This window comes from Eublepharis macularius, chromosome 7 (genome assembly GCF_028583425.1).
Source record: "Eublepharis macularius isolate TG4126 chromosome 7, MPM_Emac_v1.0, whole genome shotgun sequence".
NCBI classification, from domain to species: domain Eukaryota; kingdom Metazoa; phylum Chordata; class Lepidosauria; order Squamata; family Eublepharidae; genus Eublepharis; species Eublepharis macularius.
The window spans coordinates 34,094,361-34,117,415 of record NC_072796.1 but is presented as its reverse complement, the minus strand read 5'-3'; the positions used below and the strand labels follow the sequence as shown (position 1 = coordinate 34,117,415).

General features: G+C 42.0%; 1 protein-coding gene across 1 annotated transcript in view; it reads right to left on the bottom strand.

The window, feature by feature from the left end:
- PHLPP1 (PH domain and leucine rich repeat protein phosphatase 1) overlaps positions 1-23,055 on the bottom strand; it is a 167,191-nt gene that overhangs the window by 63,450 nt on the left and 80,686 nt on the right. Inside the window, exons 2-3 of the mRNA XM_054985042.1 lie at positions 10,418-10,614; positions 6,813-6,938 (exon numbers count right to left, since the gene is read on the bottom strand). Of these exons, the coding sequence (XP_054841017.1) occupies positions 6,813-6,938; positions 10,418-10,614 (323 nt within the window). The remainder of the gene's footprint in view (positions 1-6,812; positions 6,939-10,417; positions 10,615-23,055) is intronic.

Sequence of the window (23,055 nt, the reverse complement as noted above, 5' to 3'; positions counted from 1 at the left end):
CTTTTCCCAGAAAAAAAGCCCTGGATATAAGTGTCACCTAGCTAGGGCAGGCTGCAACTTGTGAGCAGTGTGAAAAAAAAGTCACTTCTCTGCACCACAAAGCTCCTTGAAGCAAACATTACTGAGGCAGCATGGAAGAAAATCCATACAGAAAAGGCTCTCATGGGGCTGCTGGTAACACCTGGAATCAGACCTGAGCAACCATGGTACCTAAAGTGAATTCAAACTTCAGCGCAGGCATACATAAAGCCGGAAGAGAAGGAAAATGATGAACAAGGAGTAGGCAACTTATACACCTGTGATTTCCTGTTCATACACACACAGCTTATTGACCCCATCCCAGTCATTTAATCACAAAATTAAAACTTTTCATGCTTAAAGGTCACCGTAACTCATGAGAACCTCCCACTTCTAGTTTCTAAGGCATCCTCTTTGAAGCTCAGAGACTAAATTGACTAGCCATATCAAAGTAGGTATCTGGATCAATGTTTCTGCAAACAGCTCAGCCCTGGAAAAGATGTGAATGTATCTATATAATTACAAAACTATATAATTACAATCCATTTCCTTATCAATTTTCTTCCTGGTTTATGAATACATGGGATTTCCCCCCTCATGCGGAAGACATGAGTTATGGGAGCTGCAGATATAATCATTAGTATCTAATTTCAACCAACATTCAACAAGGATGAGTTGTCCCATTAGGTAGAAGTAACTGAATTCCAGATTCTGATGTCATTGTCCAATTATCTATTGCTACATCAAGGACCTGACAATCCAACACACGAAGCTGCCTTATACCGAGTCTAACTAGTATTCTATCCAAGTCAATATTGTTTACTCTGGCAGGTATGGGTCTTTGACATTACCTACTACCTGCAACTGTCTTATTAAACTGGAAATGCTGGGGACTGAAGCTGAGACCTTCTGAAATATGCAGCAGTTGTTACTGGTACCAGATAAATCTGAGAGATGATTTGGTGGCCCTCCCTAGCAGGAGAGTGGCAATTTAGGGCCACCAGGAAGTAAGCAGAGCCAAAAGAAAACATGGTCCCATCTTAACTCATATTTGACCTGGGCTCAGATTACTGAAATGGTCACTTGTTGGTATTAAGGTACCAGTGAATATCAGGAATAGGGGGAAGAAGATATTCCTTATAGTCTCTCTAGAGGTTAGCTGGTATTCTGGTATAATGTCGCGCTTCAGAATGTTAGCTGAGACCATACTGATTTAACTCTCACGTCTGCTATCAATCAAGATGGCCTCAGACCCACTCAACAATCCCCATGCCTCAGACACAAATGCACTCCTCTAAATAATTATGTTTGTCTACTTTACAGAGTTATTGTTAAGGCCTGTCAGTAAGGTTGCCAACTGCTGCTGTTGCCCACTACCGCTCTGACCAGGGGTGGGAGAAAAATTAAAATGCTGCCAGCCTCTGTGCTGGTACGTCACTTCTAGGTACAACCTGGAAATAACAATGGGCAACTCTAGGAATCACCAACAATGGGCAACTCTAGAAATCACCAGTGATTCCTTGAACTGCCCACTATCACTTTAATTCCTCACAAAAATTATTCTGGACAAAGTTAACTGTGGGATAAGGGACTGGGGGAAATTCCCAGGTATTTTGTTTACACATGAACTAGAAATCTGACAAACCATGTGTATTTCTCCCTTCATTCACAGAATTATGGTAAACTTGCTTTAAAAAACTGAAGCGACTACAGTCTGACACTGAGATGTAATTTAAAGTCCTTTGCGTAGCCTGTTTCTGTGCTGGGGCTATGGTTAATAAATTTATATTCTATCAAAATGCAAAGAAAACAAGATGTCATCATGATTTCATGAAGAGATGTGCTCATACTGGCAGCTTTCCCAATGCAGCTGAACATGAAGGCACAGTATGGTAGAAAGCGATCTCAGGCAATCAGTAATTTAGAGAAAAATCTTCAATCATTTCTCTCGCTTCATTGTTTTACATAGTTTTTCCTCAATTAGGAGATCTGCCTCAGTTTCAGAGACAAGCTGTTGGAAGGAAGACAACTGCTCTCCCAGAAAGAACAACCAGAACTAATTGTACAACTTTATTCATAAGCTGACAGCTACAATACTGTTGAAGTAAGCATTCAAAAGAGATGGGGGAAGCAGGAACAGATACCAAAGGAGAAAAGTCATGGGGGATTGAGGAGCATCTACTTGGTATTAATCCACCAGTCCAGTTTATGAAAGAACAAGTGAACAAGGAGGGACAAAGAGGTGTTAAAAGAGAAGCAACGGAACATTAACATTTAAGGAAGATACCAAAATGGAGGATTTAAGGAGGGGAGGCAGTTACTTATGTTCTTAATATTAAGTACATGATTATGCTGAATTTAACACATTGATTGCTGATATATCCTTGGATCTGGATAGATGGGCAACTCTAAGCTGTCATTATGGGGTAAAGTAATTACTCAAAATGAATATTGTGCCTCAAATTATGTATGTTCCATATATCTTGTAGATATATTCATAACACTAATACTTTGTTTTGGAAATTTATGTGGGGTTCATCACTGCCTCAGATTTCTTTAAAGAGGATGCAATTTTCAATCAATAAAAGAGAATTTGGTTTTCTCGAACTAAGTTTATATCCTCAAGCATATTTGCTAACTTGTACAAATTATTGGGATCACTCCTGTCAGTTGGATTTTCCGTCTTGGGCTCTCTTGGAGTCTTCTTGCTTGGAACCAGGGCTTTTTTTCTGGGAAAAGAGGTGGTGGAACTCAGTAGGCTACCCTCAGAGAAAATGGTCACATGGCTGGTGGCCCCGCCCCCTGATCTCCAGACAGAGGGGAGTTTAGATTGCCCTCCGTGCCATGGCGCGGAGGGCAATCTAAACTCCCCTCTGTCTGGAGATCAGAGGGCAGGGCCACCAGCCATGTGGCCATTTTCAAGAGGTTCCGGAACTCTGTTCTACCACGTTCCAGCTGAAAAAAAGCCCTGCTCAGAACCACTCTTTAAATGGAATGTGGATGCGCCTACTTATGTTAAAATGGATTCTGTTCCTCCTGCAATCGCTGCAGTTAGAGAAATGTGGCACATCGTAACACACAAAAATCACTTTGACCCATTCTCACAGGCTAAACTAACATTATGGGCCAATCCAGATTTAAGAATTGGGAAGAAATCTTTTTTATGGAAAACTTGGACAGACAGGGAGATTTTTATCTTAGATCAATTGATAGGCTATGATGATGAGTTTTTGTCATTTTGCCAGCTGAGGCCTAGAGATAATTTGACTCCTTTTGCTGAATGGCAATATTTACAAATGCAACTTTTGTTGATGTTCAAATATAGCTCTGCAGCTTCAAGTGTTTCAGAATCTCCCTCACTTTTGGAAATTCTTATTGAAACAAAACAGAAAACGAAACCTACAATATTTGTTTATAAATAGTTGGTGTTGGTTAACAAATATGTTATGCAGAGCTGAATGGAACTGTGAGCAAGATCATCCAATTGTGATAGCAATGGGACATGGCTTTAAGCCTTATGTTTGCTGCTTCTATGGATCTTAAGATGCAACATTCAGCAAAAAAATTATGTTTAGAGATACTAAATAGATACTAAATAGATACTAAATCTATTTACTAAATAGATGCTGGACACCACAGCATCTATTTAGTAAAGGATTAAGTACAGTGTCCAACTGTTGGCTTTGTAACTTACAAGATGTATCTCTTAAATATATGGTTTGGACATGCCCAGTTATTCAGTCTTTTGGGGAGGAAGTCATTACTCATATTAATTTTGTATTAGAATACTCAATTTTTTTTAGAGGACGTTTATATACTAACATAGAAACACAAAGTGGAAATGACCCCAAAGGGGCATCTAGTCCAGTCCCCTGCACAACGCAGGAAATTCACAGCTATCTCCCCTCCTCACCTCACCCAGTGACCCCTGCTCTATGCCCAGAGGAAGGCTAAAAAAAACCCTCCAGGATCCCTGGCCAATCTGGCCTGGGGGAAAATTTCTTCCTGACCTCAAAGTTTTAAACTATTTCCCTGTCTCATGGAAGCTAACAAATGGTCAATGGAAATGGGCCCTCCATGCCATTGCAGCCACTAAAAGACTTATACTACAGCGCTGGAAAGACAAAAGCCCATGTCCCGTAAATCATTGGACTGAGGACCTTATAATCTTATTAACATTTAAACACATTGCATATAGACGACAATTGCGTATGGACTTATTTTTAGATATTTGGAGACCTTTTATAGAAGCTTATGTATAGATTCATCAGCACAGCATTTTTTGTTTGTTCATTGTTTCTTTCTTCTTTTTTGCACAAATAAATAAAAATTACAGTTAAAAAAAGGAGGGGTCAATTACACTAAAGTAACTTTTACTGGTATATAAGCAGAAACCAGATACTATTCCATGTTGAAAAGCATAGTCTTATCCAGGCTATCTACAGGAAAGATATAAGAAGAGCCCACGGTGCGTAGGTGAGTACATATCTAGAACAGCTGTCCTCAACATGGTGCCCACAGATGTACTTCCTGGGACCCATTACCTTCTTCCCCAAAACATCTCTTTCCCAAAACAAAAAGCTAACCCTAGCTTTCCCTTCATTGGACTAAGAGGTGCTTTAGAAAAGCCCAGGAGGCACTACGTTTGGATCTGCAGAGGACACCCATTTGGAAACAGTTGTCTTCGTCACAGCATGATATGGCTCATTCTCCTAACAATTTGTAGACATTTCCAGTGTTGTGTAACTGGATCCAGCCCCCAAAGCAGTCATTTTGTGGTAGTGCCTACACTATCTGTTCTCAAAATTCCAGATGTGCTCATAGGCTCATCATGGCTGGGGACTGTCAGTCTAGAAGCTTCCTCAAGGAATGTCCCCATAGATGCAGCCATGTAAAGGAAGTGATGTATGGTATAGCCCAGCATGACCTTACTGACAAGCACTTCTTTCCAACAGCAATCTGAGGGAATGTCACAGCCCATTTTTGACACGTATCATCAAAGTGTTTCTCGACACGTGTTGTAGTAGCAATATATTGGAACCCACCCACTCCCCATCACAAATAAGTCAATTATTGACATCTGGCACCACAGCCCTGACATATAGTGACACAGAATCCTAAAAAGTTCAAAGGGGCCAATATCTGGAGAACATTAAGATTATGCCTTCCTGCCAATGTGAATTCCATGCCAAGGCCAATTGAGAACGATTATGCAGTGCAAGAGACAGGAATCTGTACTCAGCACTACTGCCTAACCCTACCAGAGACACAACAAAATTTCTGTTTGGTTTTGAAAACTTACAGAAGTCACAGAAGCATTTGTGACCCTCCACAAATGATATAGATGACATTTTTCTTTAATCAAAGCAGACACACTCAGGATGGTACAATTTATACCAGATGGAAGTTTCCATACAGGTGCATGAACACAAAGAACCCTGATTATCGTCTTGATTAACCTTCTACCCACTTACACATTGCAGTGTCTACGCACCACTACAAAAAGCAGCACACATTTATCTGAGCATTTGATTTCTTAAGAACTGCTCCTCATACTCAATAATTTTCAGGGTACAATCCTGATTGGTGTTATTTTATATTGCAAAGAGTTGGGGGTGTTGCATTGTTAATGGACAGACATACACACACATAGAAGGACTCTCTGAATTTTAAAAACAAGCATATCAGGGGCTGGTGCTTTACATCATCTTCCCCCCAATGTGCAAAAGTTTATGACACAGACCGGGATTTTTAAATGTGAGGGAGTATCCTCAACAAAGGTATCACCTCCAGATACTGTCCAGATGTCCATCTCAAGCTCCTATGAGTTATTTCTAAGGCTCTTTCCCAGACCAGGTAAGGAGTCCATGCTGAAGCTTCTTACTACATTGGTATTAGCAACTCTAGACACTCTGACATCTGTGTTACAGAGAGGAAGTGTACCGTGGGCTACCAGTGCTGCTTTCATGGCAAGGGCAGGATCCACACTACAGGAACTCTGACACCTTAAACAGAACAAGTCTCCAAGCCCTTTGGCCCGTGGTTCTCAGACCTTTTTGAAGTGGGATTCATGTCTAAATTTCTATATTGTTTGGTGCTCACTTGCAAAGCAACTTCACACTACTTTCCACCTCCCTAAATTAAATGCAGGGATCTTATGTTTATTTAATGCAGAACACATTCGTATTCAATTTTTCATTTCGCATTAACCAATACAGGGCTGGATCTAGTTAGCTTTTTCAACCCAGTCTCACCTAATTTCCCTGTTCATCACAGCCCCCACCCCACGTTTTATGACCATGTAGGTCAAAACCCATGACCCCCATGCATAGCTTTTTTGGTGGTCCAAGGAGACCCCACTCCTCCATCAGCGGCAAAGCTGGCTGGATCCAACCCATATTCTATAAATGAGCAACCAGCTGTATTTCCATGGCCATTTTGCACATTAGCAGATACCCAACTTTGTCATCGGACCCCCTGGATCATCCCCACTTTTGGTCTGGAGGTAAAGTCCAAGGCATTGCCTTACTCTGTCACCTTATTCTTTGTAACTTGCAGACCATCTCTTTAAATTGGATTTTTGTCCCCTGCCCCACCCCTCCTTCTGATAAATACCTCTGCCATTTTACAGCCAGCAAGGATCCTTCTCATTTGGTCCACAAACATTTGCACAGGTTAACATTCAGCCAGCATTGCCTGTTCCATATTCATTATGTTAATAACTCTGGGTCTATTGTGAAAGCATACGGTGTTCCGCATAATTAGAAGTCAGCGAGGTTTCCAGCTCCTCTTACCTTTGAAGCCTGCCGGAGCCACCGTAGATACTCAGTGAAGGTGTCAAAACAGATGTAATAACTCTGGCTCTGAGGTCCAGAGGAGCTAAATGCTAAACAGTGCTGGTGCTTTTTAACTTCTTCAACCTGCATTGAGAGAAAAGGAGGGGGGGGGGGAGAAATTGTAATAGATTTCTAAGATTGCAGTCCAGTCTCTAAAAGCACCAATTAACCAGAAAATTGATTAAGGATCAAGAAGGTACAGATGCCATCAATGTAGCCAAGACCCTCTGTACATTGCTTACTAGGATTCAAAAGTTATAAATTACTACACAAGTCTAGTGGCACCATTTATTCCACTAGCACAATTTATTCCAACAGTATTTTCTTGGGTAGGCCCAAAACAAGCCAAAATGCACAACAGTTCCGATCATATTCAATTTACTGTGTTAGAAAGGACAGCGGCTTCATCGGTGGAAAAGCCACCAATATGGATCAAAGATTTTCATGCAACTCAGTCTGGGATCTTTATCTGTCCAGCAGTATTAGTAGGCTAATCCCAGCAGCAACAGTCGCAGTATTTCATGTTAGCTTTTTACCTTAGGATCTTTAAACAAACATTGTCCCAAATCCTTCTGCTTCATGACACACCTTTCCCTTGGGTGATATGCAGCAGGAGATAAGGAAATCTGATGAGAGCTAATACACTGCTTGTGCTGCTAACATATTGAAGAATGTCCTGATATGCCTTTTAGAGAAAAACCTGGAGATAAGAACTAGTTGAAAAAAGAAAGTGCCATTGAGTCACAATCAACTCATGGTGACCTTGTCCAAGGGGTGCTCCAGACACGAGACAAGCAGAGCTGGCTTGCCATTGCCCCTCCTCTACACAGCAACCGCAGTCTTCCTTAGCGGTCTTCCCATTCAAGCACTGTTCATGACCAACCGCACTAAACTCCCAAGCCCCAACAAGCTTGGGCTAAGCTGGGCTATTAAGCTGCTAAGAATTCATTACTGTCTCTAAATAAAATCCCTTACAAGATGGATGCATAAGTTTCATTAGTAGATTTTTTTTTTTTTTGCTTTTCGCAAGGTTTCTGAAAATGTGTAATATTGGCCCTCAACTTCTTTTTTCACTAAACAAACATTGCAATGAGCACTGTATAAATCTTTCCAAATGTAGCAATGGCAACTATCTGTAACCCTCTGGGAGAGGCCTACAAACGCAGAACCATTGGCCACTCCAAGGTCTGAAGCGTCAGGGCAGAACTACACATTACAAAGAACAATGGGTAGCAGCAACACACACAAACTCATGGAGCAGTCCCCCGTAGGATCCCCTCTCCCCAACTAGCTCAATTTACCAGTGTGTTTTGATACTCTAAGGATGAGAATTTCCAAACCACACCCGAGGGGGGGAAAGGAATGACCTAATATCCTGCCTCCTGTGATCAAAGGAGAAGGAGTATCCAAGCATTGGGATGTCCTCCGCTCCTCAAATGAGAAAAGCATATCATGATGGCATCAGGACCTGGGTGGGACACGTTGGACAGTAGGCTAGGGTGGGGGGACTCAATACAGAACAGTTTCAAAAGCAACTGTATGATTCTCGTAACACAGTTTTGTCCTTCAAGTAAAGTATCTAACACATACCAAACAAGTGCCTAGAGCTGGCAGAAGTTGGGAAAGTGATACACACACAGGTGATGAATTGAAAAAGGGAGCAGAGAGCAGAGAATTAGTACACAGGAACTTGGGTAAGTAAGAAGGAGGAACAGCAAGCAAAGAGGCATTTAACATTCATTAGGGTAGCTAAACTAAGGGGAAAGGGCATGCACTGCTGCCAAGAACAGGCAATAATGGGGTTGGGTAAATTCTAGGGCTAAAGATGGGGAAATGGAGTTTTCAACTGAGCTAAGATGCCATTGCTGCATTTTTCTCTTCCCAAAAGAAAAATGAGCACAGAACTTTACCCAACAGGATGGAGGATAATTCTCAACTTCATCTCCATACCTTTCAGCTAACACCTTACGTTTTGCCTGGTCTAAATAAACGACCCACTGGTAATCTCATACAACATACAGGGCTTCCATGATCTCTCAATCTATATTCTTCAATGTCTTTTGAAAACCAAACTACCAGAGGATTCAGAGAATGTTCAGGAGAAATGGGCAGAGATTTAAAGAGAAATATTCCTGACTGCACAGAACATGAGACTCTGATCAGCAAGGCAGTAACATGTGCTCCGAGCCTCACTTTCCAGAACAATACTTTCATTTGCACTTCTTAAGTCAGCTCTTTGATCTTATAGACAATATGCTTTGGTGACTAAATATTGCAAACCAAGGACAACAGCGCTGTATCTCCACAGCTTTAAAAGATTATTATAGTTGCATATTCTCAATCATAAATAAGGCTGGCAAGACTGTTCAGATGAGATACCAAAGGTATCCCACTGTGGCTTGGGCAGGACTCCTTGGCCATCTCTCATTCAGGCATCAAGCAGACTCAGTCCTGATTAGCTTTCCCAATACAATGCCAATATGTGCTTTCAAGGCCATTCTACGAAACTGCTGTCAGGGACTCCAGGGCTTGAACCAGAAACATGTTGCAAGGATGAGGCTAGCAATCCTGTATTAAACTGGGTATGCTGGAGCCACAGAAGAGAGTAAGGGAATACAATCCCCCACCCCGCAAGATTAGCAAATACTATGAAGCCTCTTGACTGGCTACGTCCACTATATATTTAGATCCTACTATTGTACCCTTGTCTTCTTGTTAAGAGTACTACATTTAGGCAGCTGTGTTTTTAGCATCAGGTCAAGGATTGGTTTTAGCTCTGGATCCACTCACAGCTGAAGCCCCTCAGTGTGAATAAATCCAGACTAACACTGGTCCAGCCTAGCCCAAACGTCTGCTAAGTATGGAACCAAATACAACTCTTCACAAAAATGAAATATTTAAGCCAGATTTGAGGGGTACGTGGTTTATGTAGGATGCTAGAATAACAGTATGGGAACGGAAGAGTAGGCAAAGATTATTATGGCACTGAAGGGCTTCTTAGAGGTGTTTTATAGAGAGTTGCCTGGTATTCTAAGCATGACCCATGCACAGAATTACACCAGTGCGTTAAAACATTTGCACAGGGTGCTCCTGTGTATGTATAATTATGACTTATTATAAGGCCCCACGTATGCCACTTTCTAATAAGGGATTCTCAGCAAGAGTTTGGGCTGCAGAGTCTCTTTGGAATATCAATCAACATATCAATTATCAGTAATATTAACTTGTATATTTTTGTAATGCAAATGGCTTTTTGTTAATCTCCTGCTCTGAATTTTGATATAGTTTGCTCGTGAATTATAAAAGGTTGCTGACCCAAGTGCCAGAGCAAGGAGTTTATCAGGCATATATAAGGTCAGTTGTAAACTACAAAATATACTACTTTTCATATCAATAACGCCCTCTAGTCAATTAATCTCTAGATGAGGATATGAACTGTGGAAGCCAGTTTGCCAAACAGGCTCTTTCAATTTGAAGCTTTCTTCTACTGGATCCTATTTCGGAATACTATCAGATTTATTTCCCACAAATACATCATCAGGGAAACGGAGCACTCAACTTGCCTTTCCACCAATTAAGGGGAGCACATGCATCTTCCCAGTCTGGCTCTCTTTCACCGAGGATACGATTAGGCACGTCCCACAAAGGATAACTTGGCGTCTTGTCCATCTGTTGACTGGCAAATGCATTTTCCCTTTTCGAACATTGTACATTCCTGAGAGCTGAATTCGTTCGGAGTTGCCAATGCTGTGGGGCTTTCCTGAAATGGAAAGAGCAAACAGGTTTTTTTAAATCTTCTTTCACCCACTCTTCAAAATGCACAAGACAGAGAAGCAAAATGAAAGCTTATTCTGGAACCATAAATTTAAATGGCACCACAGTTTCATTCAAATAACACAGAAAATTATTAAGTTGGGAATGCATTTCTCCAGAATCTTGCTCCAAGAGTTTAAATGTTCATGTAGGATGTGTGTGTGTCTGTGTATCTTTGCTCACGAAATAGTCATAAGTAACAAGTCACAAGGCACATATGCAGACTTTTTTTCTGACTCCAAGAAGGGATTTTGAAATCAGTGACTTGGGCCTTATCAAAAGAAAGGACAATATTTCTGGATATCAACAACAGAAGTGCCCCAGCCATGACATCCTTTATTAGAACCAGAGACTGTATGAGACAGAACATCCCAGGACCACAATATTTCACAGGCATTTGAACACACATAATTGTTTAATTGGAAGCTCCTTGGACCATGTTAGAAGACAAAAAAACAATTTTAAAAACAAACACAAATGACAAATCAATAATTAAGGAGGCCTCTGAAGGAACAGCTACAACATTACTGGCATTACACGTTAGTGGGGAGGGAAACAAAAGAATGGATAATAAGATAGTGAATGCGGGTTTATACAGCTACGAACAAAGACTTGGATCCTGCAGTGAACTGCCACTAGCAGAAGAGATTTCTCTCAGTGCAGCAGAAATTAGGCTGTCCCCAGTTGTAGTTTAAAATGACCCTGAATTGTGGTGGGATGGGGGGACAAGGGACCTTCAAGAACTACATAAGAGGAAAATCAGAGGTCACAGGTAAAAATCACCACCTCTTTCCCCTATCAGAACTTTCCCCATGGGACCCATCCCACAGAAGAGAGTATACAGCCCCACCAGACTAGAACTCCTTCCATATGTTGGAATGGTTACCATCTACAAGACTCCTTCCAAACACTACAGCGGTCAAAACATTCCAAACAATACAGTAGACAAAAAACTACAAGAACCACTATAGGGAAACGGCCATATTACAATTATGGGAGTCACAGAGGTAAGGCACTTTTCATTAATGAGATGAAGCCAGTCACTATGGACAGTACATGTCATTTCTTTGGGAAATCTGAGAACACTGTGATTTTACTTGGTAAGCAACTTCTCACACTCCTGATGTTACGTACCTCAAATATTAGATAAGGTCTTTGATCTGAAGTCTACTAGACTCTGATTCTCCCCCCCCCCAAAATCTGCCCACTGTCCTGGACAACAAAAGCATGCAGTGAAGAGAAAAGTGGTTGACAGGTATGCTGCTTACCCTGGAGGGTTACCACTAGTTTGTTGCTAAACTATCTACAGAATGCGCCCACATGCTGCGTCCCAGCCATGGTTTAGTGTCAAGGTGTTAAGAAGAAAAGAGAGCAGCTATTTACTATTGTACACAAAATATTAAAAACGAGGAAACATAAATGATTCTGAACTGCAGTCTGCTCCGGCCTTCTGGTCAGAAATATCTGAGACTTGTCTGAGCCATTAGTTAGTATGCAACTGGAGATCCAAGTTTAAATCCCCAGGAAGCTTGCTAGGTGATCTTGGGCCAGTGTGTCTCTCTCTTTCTCTCTCTGCCTAACCTAACCTACAGGGATGTTGTGCAGATATAAAAGCGAAAGGAGAGTCATGTACACCTCTCCGAGCTCTTTGGAGGAAGGACAGGACAGAAAAGCCTGCTTCAGTCCAAATCATGGTCTTCCATTTTCCCTTATTCACTGGAAACCAAACACTGTTGGAGGTCTTTTTTAAAACGACAATAAAGAAGACTTAAAATTCTCTTTTAGACAAGACGATCTAAATAATGGCTAACACCTTCGCACCCTCACAACAGAATGCAGAATCCCCTTCTCACAGTAGCGGGTGGTAGCGAACATGACAAGGAAAATAACCAGATTTTACCCCAAACGGCTTCAACATGCTTCATTGCTGTTGTGGGGTGGAGAATTATTGATATACAGAAAAGCTGATCTTTCCCCCACTTATTCCAAATCTCTCCCTCAGCCACCTGTTTGAGTGTCTAAGCCACAAGCAGCCAGCGAACACTGAAGTTTACTTTTATTCTTTTCAAAAGCATCTTCTCCCACAGCCACGGCATGCCTTTCTATGTCTATTGTAAGAATCTGATTTTGAAAAGGGAGCGAAGAATCAAGCCTGTGGATGGTGAAACTATTTTCTTGTTTCACTAAAGAAAGTAAGTTAAAGCTTTAATATACTTGGTCAAAACTTTTTTGGGCAGTCAAATGCCTAACCTTAACTTTCTACATCGGACTTCAACATGTGTTCATTCCCATCTCAGTCTCAACACACACTAGCATTATTCATTCTGGCAATGTGGTGTGCCACTTGATCCAGAGATAAAGGCAAGTAAAAATAAGTCACTCCCCTTCCGTGTTTGCAAATTCAGAATGTGGACAATGACATCTGTCAATTTTAAATACACATACTCCCCACCCCCCATCATTTTCTGGCTTGCCTGATGTATTTGTTCAAAATGCTCCCCAAGCAATTTAAAAGCCTGGTTTATTGACCGGAGCAAGTTAGACCGCTACTTGTCATCTTCTTCAAGGCAGGGCTGCCAACTCCAAACCTCTGTTATGTGGCAAGGAGGTTGATCGGTTATAGTTTTTTTCCAGTATCCAAAGACCAATTACTTATGCCAATAACATACCCTACAAACAATTTGCCACAATTTTATCCTGCAACGACTCCACTGAATTAAATGAGACGCAGCATCCCCACGCGTATGCACAAATCCAATTCATTTCTATACTGCATGGACAAAATGTTCTCAGTAGAGCAGGCGTAGTTTCTTCTAAAGCCACCTGAAGAATTTATATAGGGAAGAGGGTAGCCTGGTATATACACTCTGTTTATTCTCTAATAACAGAGAACAAGTGGCCATCATTGCCACAACACAATTTGCAATGGAAACAGACGCTCCTTGAAGTCTATTACTTGTATTCTCACAAAGATAAAGGTTATAGATACTTAGAGAGCTTGTTAGTACTGCCACTTGAGTGCTCCCAGAATAGAACAATGTGGGGAGGTGGGAGAGGGCAGTTTCCAACATAATTCATCATCAAAACTGAATCTCGAAGAACAAAAGTATTTGAAGGCTATCTGAACATTGCTCTGACGTGGATAACCCAGGCTAACCCAATTTCAGCAGATCTCAGAAGCTAAGCAGGTCAGCCTGAGTTAATGATTGGATGGGAGACCACAAATGAAGACCAGGGTTGTTAAGCTGAAGCAGGTAATGGGAAACCACCTCTGTTAAGCCTCTTGCCTTGAAAACCCCAGCAGTGGCTGTCATAAGTTGGCTACAACTTGACGGCACTTTCCACCACCACTATCTGAATCTTTAATACCTTTAGAGAAGCTCAGAAGATGTTTATGCCCTTCATACCCATCCTTGTTAACTGGGGTGGGGGGGGGGACAGAAAGTTGGACCACATGGCCATTTTGCCTAAGCAAGCACAAAAGTGTTTACTTTGGCACAGTGCTACACCAGATAATGGAAGAAGCCTCAGCTACCAGACTATTCCTTTCTTCATAGATCTTGCAGTGATTGGAGCTCATATCATCTTATCTTGCAGCAGAGAAAACAGTAGCACATATAGGATATAATTCATTACGACTGCATTATGAATCCTTCAGGATTTCTTATTTTACGACCCAATTTTTAAAATTATTGCTACCGCACAACCTAATCCTATCCACTTCACAATATCTCATAATTTTATTAAAGCTATGACAAAGATGTAATACCACATAAATAAATATAGGGGTAACCCTGGTTGTTATCACCACTAGAAGAGCTAACCTCTAACCTTAGCCTAACTTCTCCCCGATTTCTCAGAATTCCATTATTGCTTTCAAAAGCTCCATTTGATTGAATATTTGCACCAGTATAGAAAACTGGTCAAAAAATAAATTCATCCACCACTACCGAAATTATGTACAGTTAAGTTTACAAATGAAACTTCATGCACATTTGTCAGACAACAAAACATTCTGATGCAAAATGATAAATAAGCCTTGAGTTGGATCCAGACAGCCTTTTCACTCAATCCAATTCACCTCCTTTGCACTGCCCTGTTCATCCCATGTCCCCAAACAGAAGGCCCCTTTCCTCACTTTTTCACCAATGGAAAAATTGGTTGGATCCAACCCTTTGCACTTCCATCAAAGATTGCTCTAATTAAATTACTGTTGAAAGTACTAGGCGCCACCATGACATGGAGCTCGGAACTGTTTGAGCCCTGACCAACATGGAAAGTTAGCAGAACAGAAAACGTCTGTCTCCTGAAATGCAAACACTAGCAAAAAGAAGAATATATCGCAAATAATCCCGTATTTCTACAGATACTTTTGCAGTAACTATAATGGTCTCAGTAGAGACCATGAACAAGAATCAAACCATTCTGCCCTTCGACCAGCTATACCTTCAGCAGTAAAAACAAAAATATGCTGGAAAAACTACTTAAAAATCTAGGAACACTCTCTTAGTAAATTCAATATTTCTAACACATTTGAAGCCAGCTGCTGTTACAGGCATGATACTGGGTTCTGTCAGCTGACCCAAAGGCATTAACAGCAACCCTTGGTTCAATAAGGCTTGGTTCAAATGTCATGCAAATCCATGACATAAACCATGATTACCTTACCGTCCAAATGGGAGCCTAACTATGGTTAGTTAGGGTACATCCAACTAGGATCTGAAACTATGGTTTGAACTTGGTTTATCAGCCACAGTTAGCCTTAATGATAGTTTCACAATGAGTATGAATGCAAACATCCTTACTTAACCATGAGTTGTTTGCTGGGGCCTCCTTCACTGCAATGCAGGATGGGATAGCAACCAGATCTCTGTGGGAAGAGCAAAGCTGCCCTAACCAGCATTTGTTCAGGTAAACCAGAACAAGAATGACTACAAGCCAGCTGCTGGTTTCACAAGCCACAGTTTCACATTACGTCTGAACTGAGACTTGTTGTAATGCAGTGAGGGTACGACAGAATTTGCTGGGTCAAGTTTAAACTCAGCACAAGCTTGCTAGGGGCCTTAAGCAAGAGATTTTAAAGTTTTTAGTGATTAAAATTATGAAGAGAGGCTATGAATTATGGGCAATTCTTCCTGAAATTTTAGACACCAGAGAAATGTTGTATAAGATTTTTATTGTTTTATAAATCAGAGATACAAAGAGAATAGATAGCATTCATAAAAGAAAATGTGTAAGATGCTCACGGGTTGGCAAAAGTGGGCTTCATTCTCCTTGCCCTTCCCCCACAAGTAACAAAAATATAATTATGTGTATAATTATGTGTCACACAACAAGTTGATAATGGGTGTCATGGAACCCCTGAGTACAAAACAGTACGCAGGTTGAGAGCTGCAGAAAGGGGGAAGAAATCTAGCAAAACTTCTCCCTTTCCCCCTTTCCATAGCCAAGCACCACAACAGAACCATACTGCTCTGCTACATTTATTCCAAGAGTCATTCTCTCTAAGCTGCTCGCAAATTGCCACACAGATGTATGTATTTGTTCATTTAGGGACTCAGTTTAGAATATTATTACATCTACTTCATGGAAACAAAGGAAGTACATGTAAGTCCCATCCATTCAATGACTTTAGCTGTAGCAAGGTTGTTGTATCAAGTACCTTTAAACCGTACCCAAGACCCAGGCTCTAAGTAGGGCAGGCCCCTAGACATGCAAGATAGCAGAGAACTCACTGACAGCAACAGGTTGAACATGCGTACACACGTTTTCATCTGTCTGGAAACTGGTAAACGTATTAGATTTAGACTTACAGAGCATGATTAAAAGACAAAATATAAAATAAGCAAAGAGCCTCAATGTAGCTTGTGCCGACTGAATAATTATGGGCCATAATGGAAGGCAGAAGCAAGATCATATGCTAGTTTTGCCAACTTATTACTTAAAAATACATGTCTTGCAACTTGATACCCACGGAGCAAAACACAGCCCACCAGCCATGTATGATAGACTTAAGAGTATTATGGAAAGTTTTTGGTTTTGCTGGTACTGCAAATAGGGTTCCCAGGTGCCAGCCCTCTCTACCTCCCAGTGGGACGTTAGAGGGACCTGGAAACCCTAACTGCAAAACTAAGGGTAAGCTACAGCAAATGGTGGATGGGTTGTAATTCCATTGACGGGTTGCAAGTTTTGTAGGTCTAAGAGATACGCAGCAGAGCAAAAATCATGCCTGCTTATGGCTGGTGGCCCATACATTGGCCTTCCTTCGTCAACTAAGAAAAACATGCAGGAGTACTCCCACAAAAATGAGAACCAATATGGTAAGAATGTGGAACCCAGACAGCCTGCGTCAACCCCCACTCAGCCACAAGCCCCTCTCTGAGAAAATACCCAGCTGCTAAGTTTCTGTTCCCCATCTATCAAAAGGGAAGAATTAGTGTTACCCTCATGAAGCTCTTGTGGGGATGATTGTAATGTTTTTAAAATGCTTTCCCCTCTTCTTTGTCGGAAGAGAAACCCTCCTGTAGGCTGCAAAAGATTCCAGGACATAGTTTCCAGTGCTTAACCAGTTGATCATTGTACTGCGCTTCAATCCATCCAGCCCATCCCGCACCTCTGCAATTTTCAGGGACTGACCAACAGTGGCAAGGAAACTGCCTTTCAAAGACGTTGCTGTTCACGTTGCTGACTCACTTAGGAAATCCTGAAAAATTTCCAAGCATTCCTAACTTGAAACCCCCTACAGTAAGGGACAATTTTCCTAACCCTGGGCACTAACAAGCCCATTAAAGCTAAGACATGCACACAGTGCATTAAATATGAGAACATGCCAATTTACAAAAAGATGGTTACCCTTTACGAAAAGTGAATGTTTTTGTTTTAAAATACATTCAAGCAAGACATGGCCTCTTCACAGTTCCTTGCTGTCAGGGCATGTCCTCACATATGCAAACATGTTTCAGATGTTCTGTGAACAAACTCATAACCGTGAGTTCATTTGAGCATGAAGAACTCTGAGCTACCTTAGCACATCCGGCAACAGAGCTTTAATGTTAATGTAGGAAAAGTTGGCAGAGGACACGGAACCTAAGCTGAACTCGAGTAATTAGGTCTTGGAGGAGTGTTCATGAGACTTTTCTAGAATCAGCACTGATTGTTTCTCTTTCTACAACTCTGGAATTCCAAAAAAGCTTCAAAAGAATATAAAAAAGCAAGAGATATAATGGCGTCATGAAACCACCAACACATTCAGAGCCCCAGAGCCAAGATCACATCACACAGTCTGATTAAAAGGGATGCATTCTGGAGAGAACTTTCTAGAAGAAATCATATATTAGGAACTTTTATCAGATCTAAATTTTTCACCTAACAAACTAAGACATAACAAACAGGGTTGTTTTAAAAGTCAACTGCTTTTTAAATAAAACATTCAAGCGAGCAGGTTTTTATCTAAATCAGATTTTTAAAATACTGTTTTAATTTCTGCAATTGGATTGCATCCACCAGAAGAATTCATGTCCACAGAAGATGTTGATCCTGCTATTAAATGGTACTTGTTTGCATTACATTGCCTTATGATGTGTAATCCTCCTTGAGTCTCAGTGAGAAAGGTGGGCTATAAATAAAGTAAATTAATTAATCTTTTTTAAAAAACAGGCTCCTAGACATTGCAGCATATTCAGGCAAATTTGAATCACTAATTCAGATCACAAAATCATTGGTTAGTGGCAGAGATTTTGTGGTTTGGAAATGCTTTCACTAAAATATCCCTGACAATTGCCATTTCAACCATGTTTTTTTTTTAAAAACTCCAAAAAAGGAAATTCTACAGTTTTGCTAGGTGTATGGCATGCCTCCAGATTATGCATAAGCATTTCCATGTATTTTTTTAAAAGGAAAATTCACCAGGCAGTGGTTAAAAAAAAATCTTTTTGCCTATTGGGAAAGAATGTCTGGTTTGCAGCAACTCATGCTAACAGTGTCTTACGATTGCTTCCTGTGAAATCTCAGGCTTCGCCCTCAAAAGCCACCAAATGCTGAGAAGGCACATTTATTTTTGTTAAGTCACGCAAATGAGAGCTTCACTCACAGAGCGAATGTTGAACATTCAAAGAAGCCACAAAGATTATGAAAATCCCAAGCTTCCTAGAAGACTCGTGCCGTGCCATGCAACCCGCCCATATTACCCAAACACCTTAACTTTTCACTGAACGGGGGAGGGGGGAGCATTTCTGCAGGAGGACTTGAGGAAACACTACAGTAAGGTCCCATGGGTAGTTCACTGTTGTGGATAAACCCTGAAACATTGCAGGTGTCCCTACAGACGATTAAGCTTGAAACAAGTAAAACTATTCTTCCCAGAGAGACAGAGAACAATGAAGGAATGCAGGCCTGCGCAATGGGGTGACACACGAGAGTTTTGCACTGCCTCTCAGAAGAAAACGAAGTAAGAAGCAATAGCCCGATATTCTAGCAGCACTGACAACTCTTGCTGGGCCTCAGATATATAAATAAGAGAAAGTGGAAGAAAGGAGAACCCAACGGCCTTGAGAGTCCTGCCAGCAAATCCTGCCTAAATCCAACCTAGATAACAGATGCATGCAATCAGAGAAAAAGAAAGCCACAACCCGCTAACAATTACGTCTTTATGAAAACTGAGCCAAAGAGGGGATTAAGTTGCACAGGGTTGCATAAATTCACCTTGCCTGTTTACCAGCAAGTGCCCCACCTATCTCTAAACTTCCAGTCCAATCTTAGCTTGAGGGAGGAAAAACGACTCCTCCTCTTCTCAAGGGAGACTTGACAGAGAAAAGGAGTGGGCTTCCTCTCCCTTGTTGTTGGTTTTTTTTCACAGAAATCAGTTGTAAGGCACTGCTTGCGTCTTCGGTAGAAACCCAGTGTGAGGACAATGCCCCCCTGCAAGCCCTCTGCAGATGCCATGATAAAAACACGACAAAAACTTGTATTCTCTAGTGGGGACAGGAGAATAAGGAGATTCAACAAGGAGGCTTTAAACTATTTACAGATAATACACTTTTGCAGGGCACATTAACGTAACAGCCACACTTGCATTCTTGAGGTGAATACTGGCCTTCCCTCAGCCTCAGGATTCTCACAGTGTAAATGGAAGCTCCTCTCAGAAAAAAACAAATGTTTCCCTCGTTTCCCTCAGAAACTGGGCTTCCTAAAGCATTTCTTAAGCTTCCTCAAGCATTCACTCTGCTTTCTCACAAAAGACAAACTCTGAGGCTTCCAAATTCTCCTGAGAAAGGATCATAAGCAGACTCTCCTGTAAGTCCATAGCCTATCCTCAAATATTCACTATCTTAGCCTGCTTCCATGCAAGATAGACTCTGAGACCCATATCGTCTCCTGAGACAGGATCTGCCAACTAACATTCTGGAGACGCAAGCCGTATCAGATCTGATGGTGTAACAGCTTTCTCTCTCTCACTCTCTTGCCCCTGCTCCTCCAGTCCTTCCAGGGATCCTGACTGGATGCTAGTTGTTCTAGGGAAGAAAAGGCAGGGTATAAATAAGTAAGTAAGTAAAGAAGAACCTTGTATTCTGCCTCTGACACAGCGATTAAATTAAAATGGATGATTGAATTCCTGATCACAGACCAGTCTAAATGTTATGTTTCTACAATTTGCTCGTCTTGGATATGGCTAGAATATGTGCAATGCTGTTTTTAAGTAATCTGTGTTATATTGGAGCAGGTGGCAATGCCCACCACCACCTTAACCCAGCTGGTATTAGTACCAGAGTAGGTGGCAATGGCCACCCCCTTCAGGCAGCAGGTATTAGGAGTGGAGCAGGAGGCAATGCCTACCCCCTGCTTTAACCCAGCTTATATTAGGAGCGGAGCAGGTGGCAATGCCCTCCCCCCCTTCACCCAGCTGGGATCAGGACGGGAGCAGGTAGATATGCCCGTTCCCCACCTTAACCCAGCCAGTATTATGAGCGGAGCAGGTGGCAGTGCCCACCTCCCGCCTTAACACAGCCGGTATTACGAGTGGAGCAGGTGACAATGCCCACACGCACCTTAACCCAGCTGGTATTAGGAGCGGAGCAGGTGACAATACCCGCTCCCCTTCAGCCAGCTGGTATTAGGAACGGAGCGGGTGGCAATTCCCACCCCTTGCCTTAACCCAGCGGGTATTATGAGTGGAGCAGGTGGCAATGGCCACCCCCCTTCTCCCAGGTGGGATCAGGAGCAGAGCAGATGGCAATACCAGCCCCCTTCACCCACTCGGATCAGGAGTGGAGCAGGTGCCAATGTCTGCCCAGCGCCTTCACCTGGGTGGGATCAGGCATAGAGCAGGAGGCAATTCCCTTCTTCCCTTCCCGCAGCCAGGACAAGAATTGGAGCAGCTTGCAATGCCCGCCTCCTTCAACCTTCTGGATTAAGGCACAGAGCAGGCAGCAATGCCCACCCCATCTTCACCCTGTTGGAATCAAGCGCCAAGCAGGCAGCAATTTCCGCCCTCCCTTCAACCTGCCAGAATCAGGAGCAGAGAAGGTGGCAATGCCCGCACCCCTTTCACCCAGTTAGGATCAGGAGTGGAGCATGTAGCAAAGCCCTCCTCCTGCCTTCGCCTGTCAGGATCAGGCAAGGAGCAGGAGGTAGTGCTCACTCCTCTCTTCATCCAGCAGGGAACAGATGGCAATGCCCACCCCCCTTCACCCAGCCATAATCAGGCGCAGAGCAGAAGGCAATGCCTGTTTTCCCTTCACCTGGCTGGGATCAGAAGTGGAGCAGGTGGCAATGCCTGCCCCCCTTTATCCGGCCTGTATCAGACATGCAGCAGGTAGCAATGCCCACCCCCCTCCTTCACCAGCCGGGATCAGTGATGGAGGAGGAGGGAATACCTGCCTGCCTGCTCCCCCCTTTCTAGAGCCTGTTGTATTTTTTCCTACAACGGGCTTTGTTTCCAGTTTTACATAGAGACGTTGTTAACACAAAAAGTAGCACGCATGAACTAGCTATCGTTATATGTTTCAAGATGTTTCAAATAATGGATAACCTTGTCTGGTGCATCTTTGAAGCACTTATTGTTAATGGAAGGTACTGAAATCCTATAAATATGACAAGCTAAACTGATAGCTTCTTCTTAGAAGGGGCTCCTTGCCTGTGACCTTCTTATATTTGGGTAAGATATGTCCTTAATGGTCTTTGTGTTTGTTTTTTGTTGTTGACTGAGTTGTTATTAAGAACACTGTGTAGGTATGTCGTAATAATAACGGCTTAAAAGGGAAGAAATGCCCTGACTTGGATAGCTCAGGTGAGCCTGATCTCGTCAGATCTCAGAAACTAAGCAAGGTCAGCCTTGGTTAGTAATTGGATAGGAGACCTCCAATGAAGACCAGGGCTGCAGAGGCAGACAATGGCAAACCACCTCTGTTAGTCTCTTACCATGAAAACCCCACCAGGGGTCGCCATAAGTCAGCTATGACTTGAGGGCATTCTCCACCACCACCAAAAGGGAAGTAGAGACTCCATAAATGTATTACTTGTGTACTATATCCAATAACAAATCAAAGACATTATCTGTGGTGTACCTCCAGCCAAGAGTTAAATGATTTAATATAGGAAAGCTAATTAAGATGCTCAGGGCTTCTTAAATGCATGCCTATATCTGAATCAGACCTGACGCATCGTCCGCAACACTCTGGTGTAACCACATTTGCCTAGTCCATGAACTACCTAGTAATCTCAATCATTCTCTCTAGTCCCACCTAACTCACTCGCTGCAGACATGCCAGGAGCTACACTTCTTTATGTGAGATGACTGTCTTAAAAGTTGCTTAATTTTATCCTTTACAGCCCGTTTCCTTCTTCAAGGATTTTCTCCACACTGGGATTTCCTAAAACCAACATGCAAAAGCTAAGCTGCAGCATCTAAAGCAGAGCACTAAGCCAGAGGTTAGCTCCTCTACAAGTCACTGTAATCTATGCTTAATTTAGAACCACCTTTACAGCTGCTCACTACATTTTCAAAGAATAAGCAGATAGAAGGGTTTAGTAATATTAATATAATACCAGAGTCATCAGCACAGATATAAGAATACTTGCATTACTGCATTCAGCATGTTCTGGTAAATGAGTATTTCCAGGCTGAAGACTAAGCTGCACACTTAGCTAATATTCATAGAATGTTTACTTGAACAATGAGATTTTAGTCAGTGCAGAGGTTATGTCAACTCTCTTTCTCTTTCTGGATCATGCAGAGGTCTCAAAAGAACTGAACTTCCTCCCTCCCAACAGAAATGAACTTGCATCAGCCCTTTTTTTTAAATCTCAGTCTCACAGAGTTTTCTCCTTAATTGTTTCATCTCACTCTAATCGCTGGATGTCTGCATAAACTTGTCAAAAACTAACCTGGGGC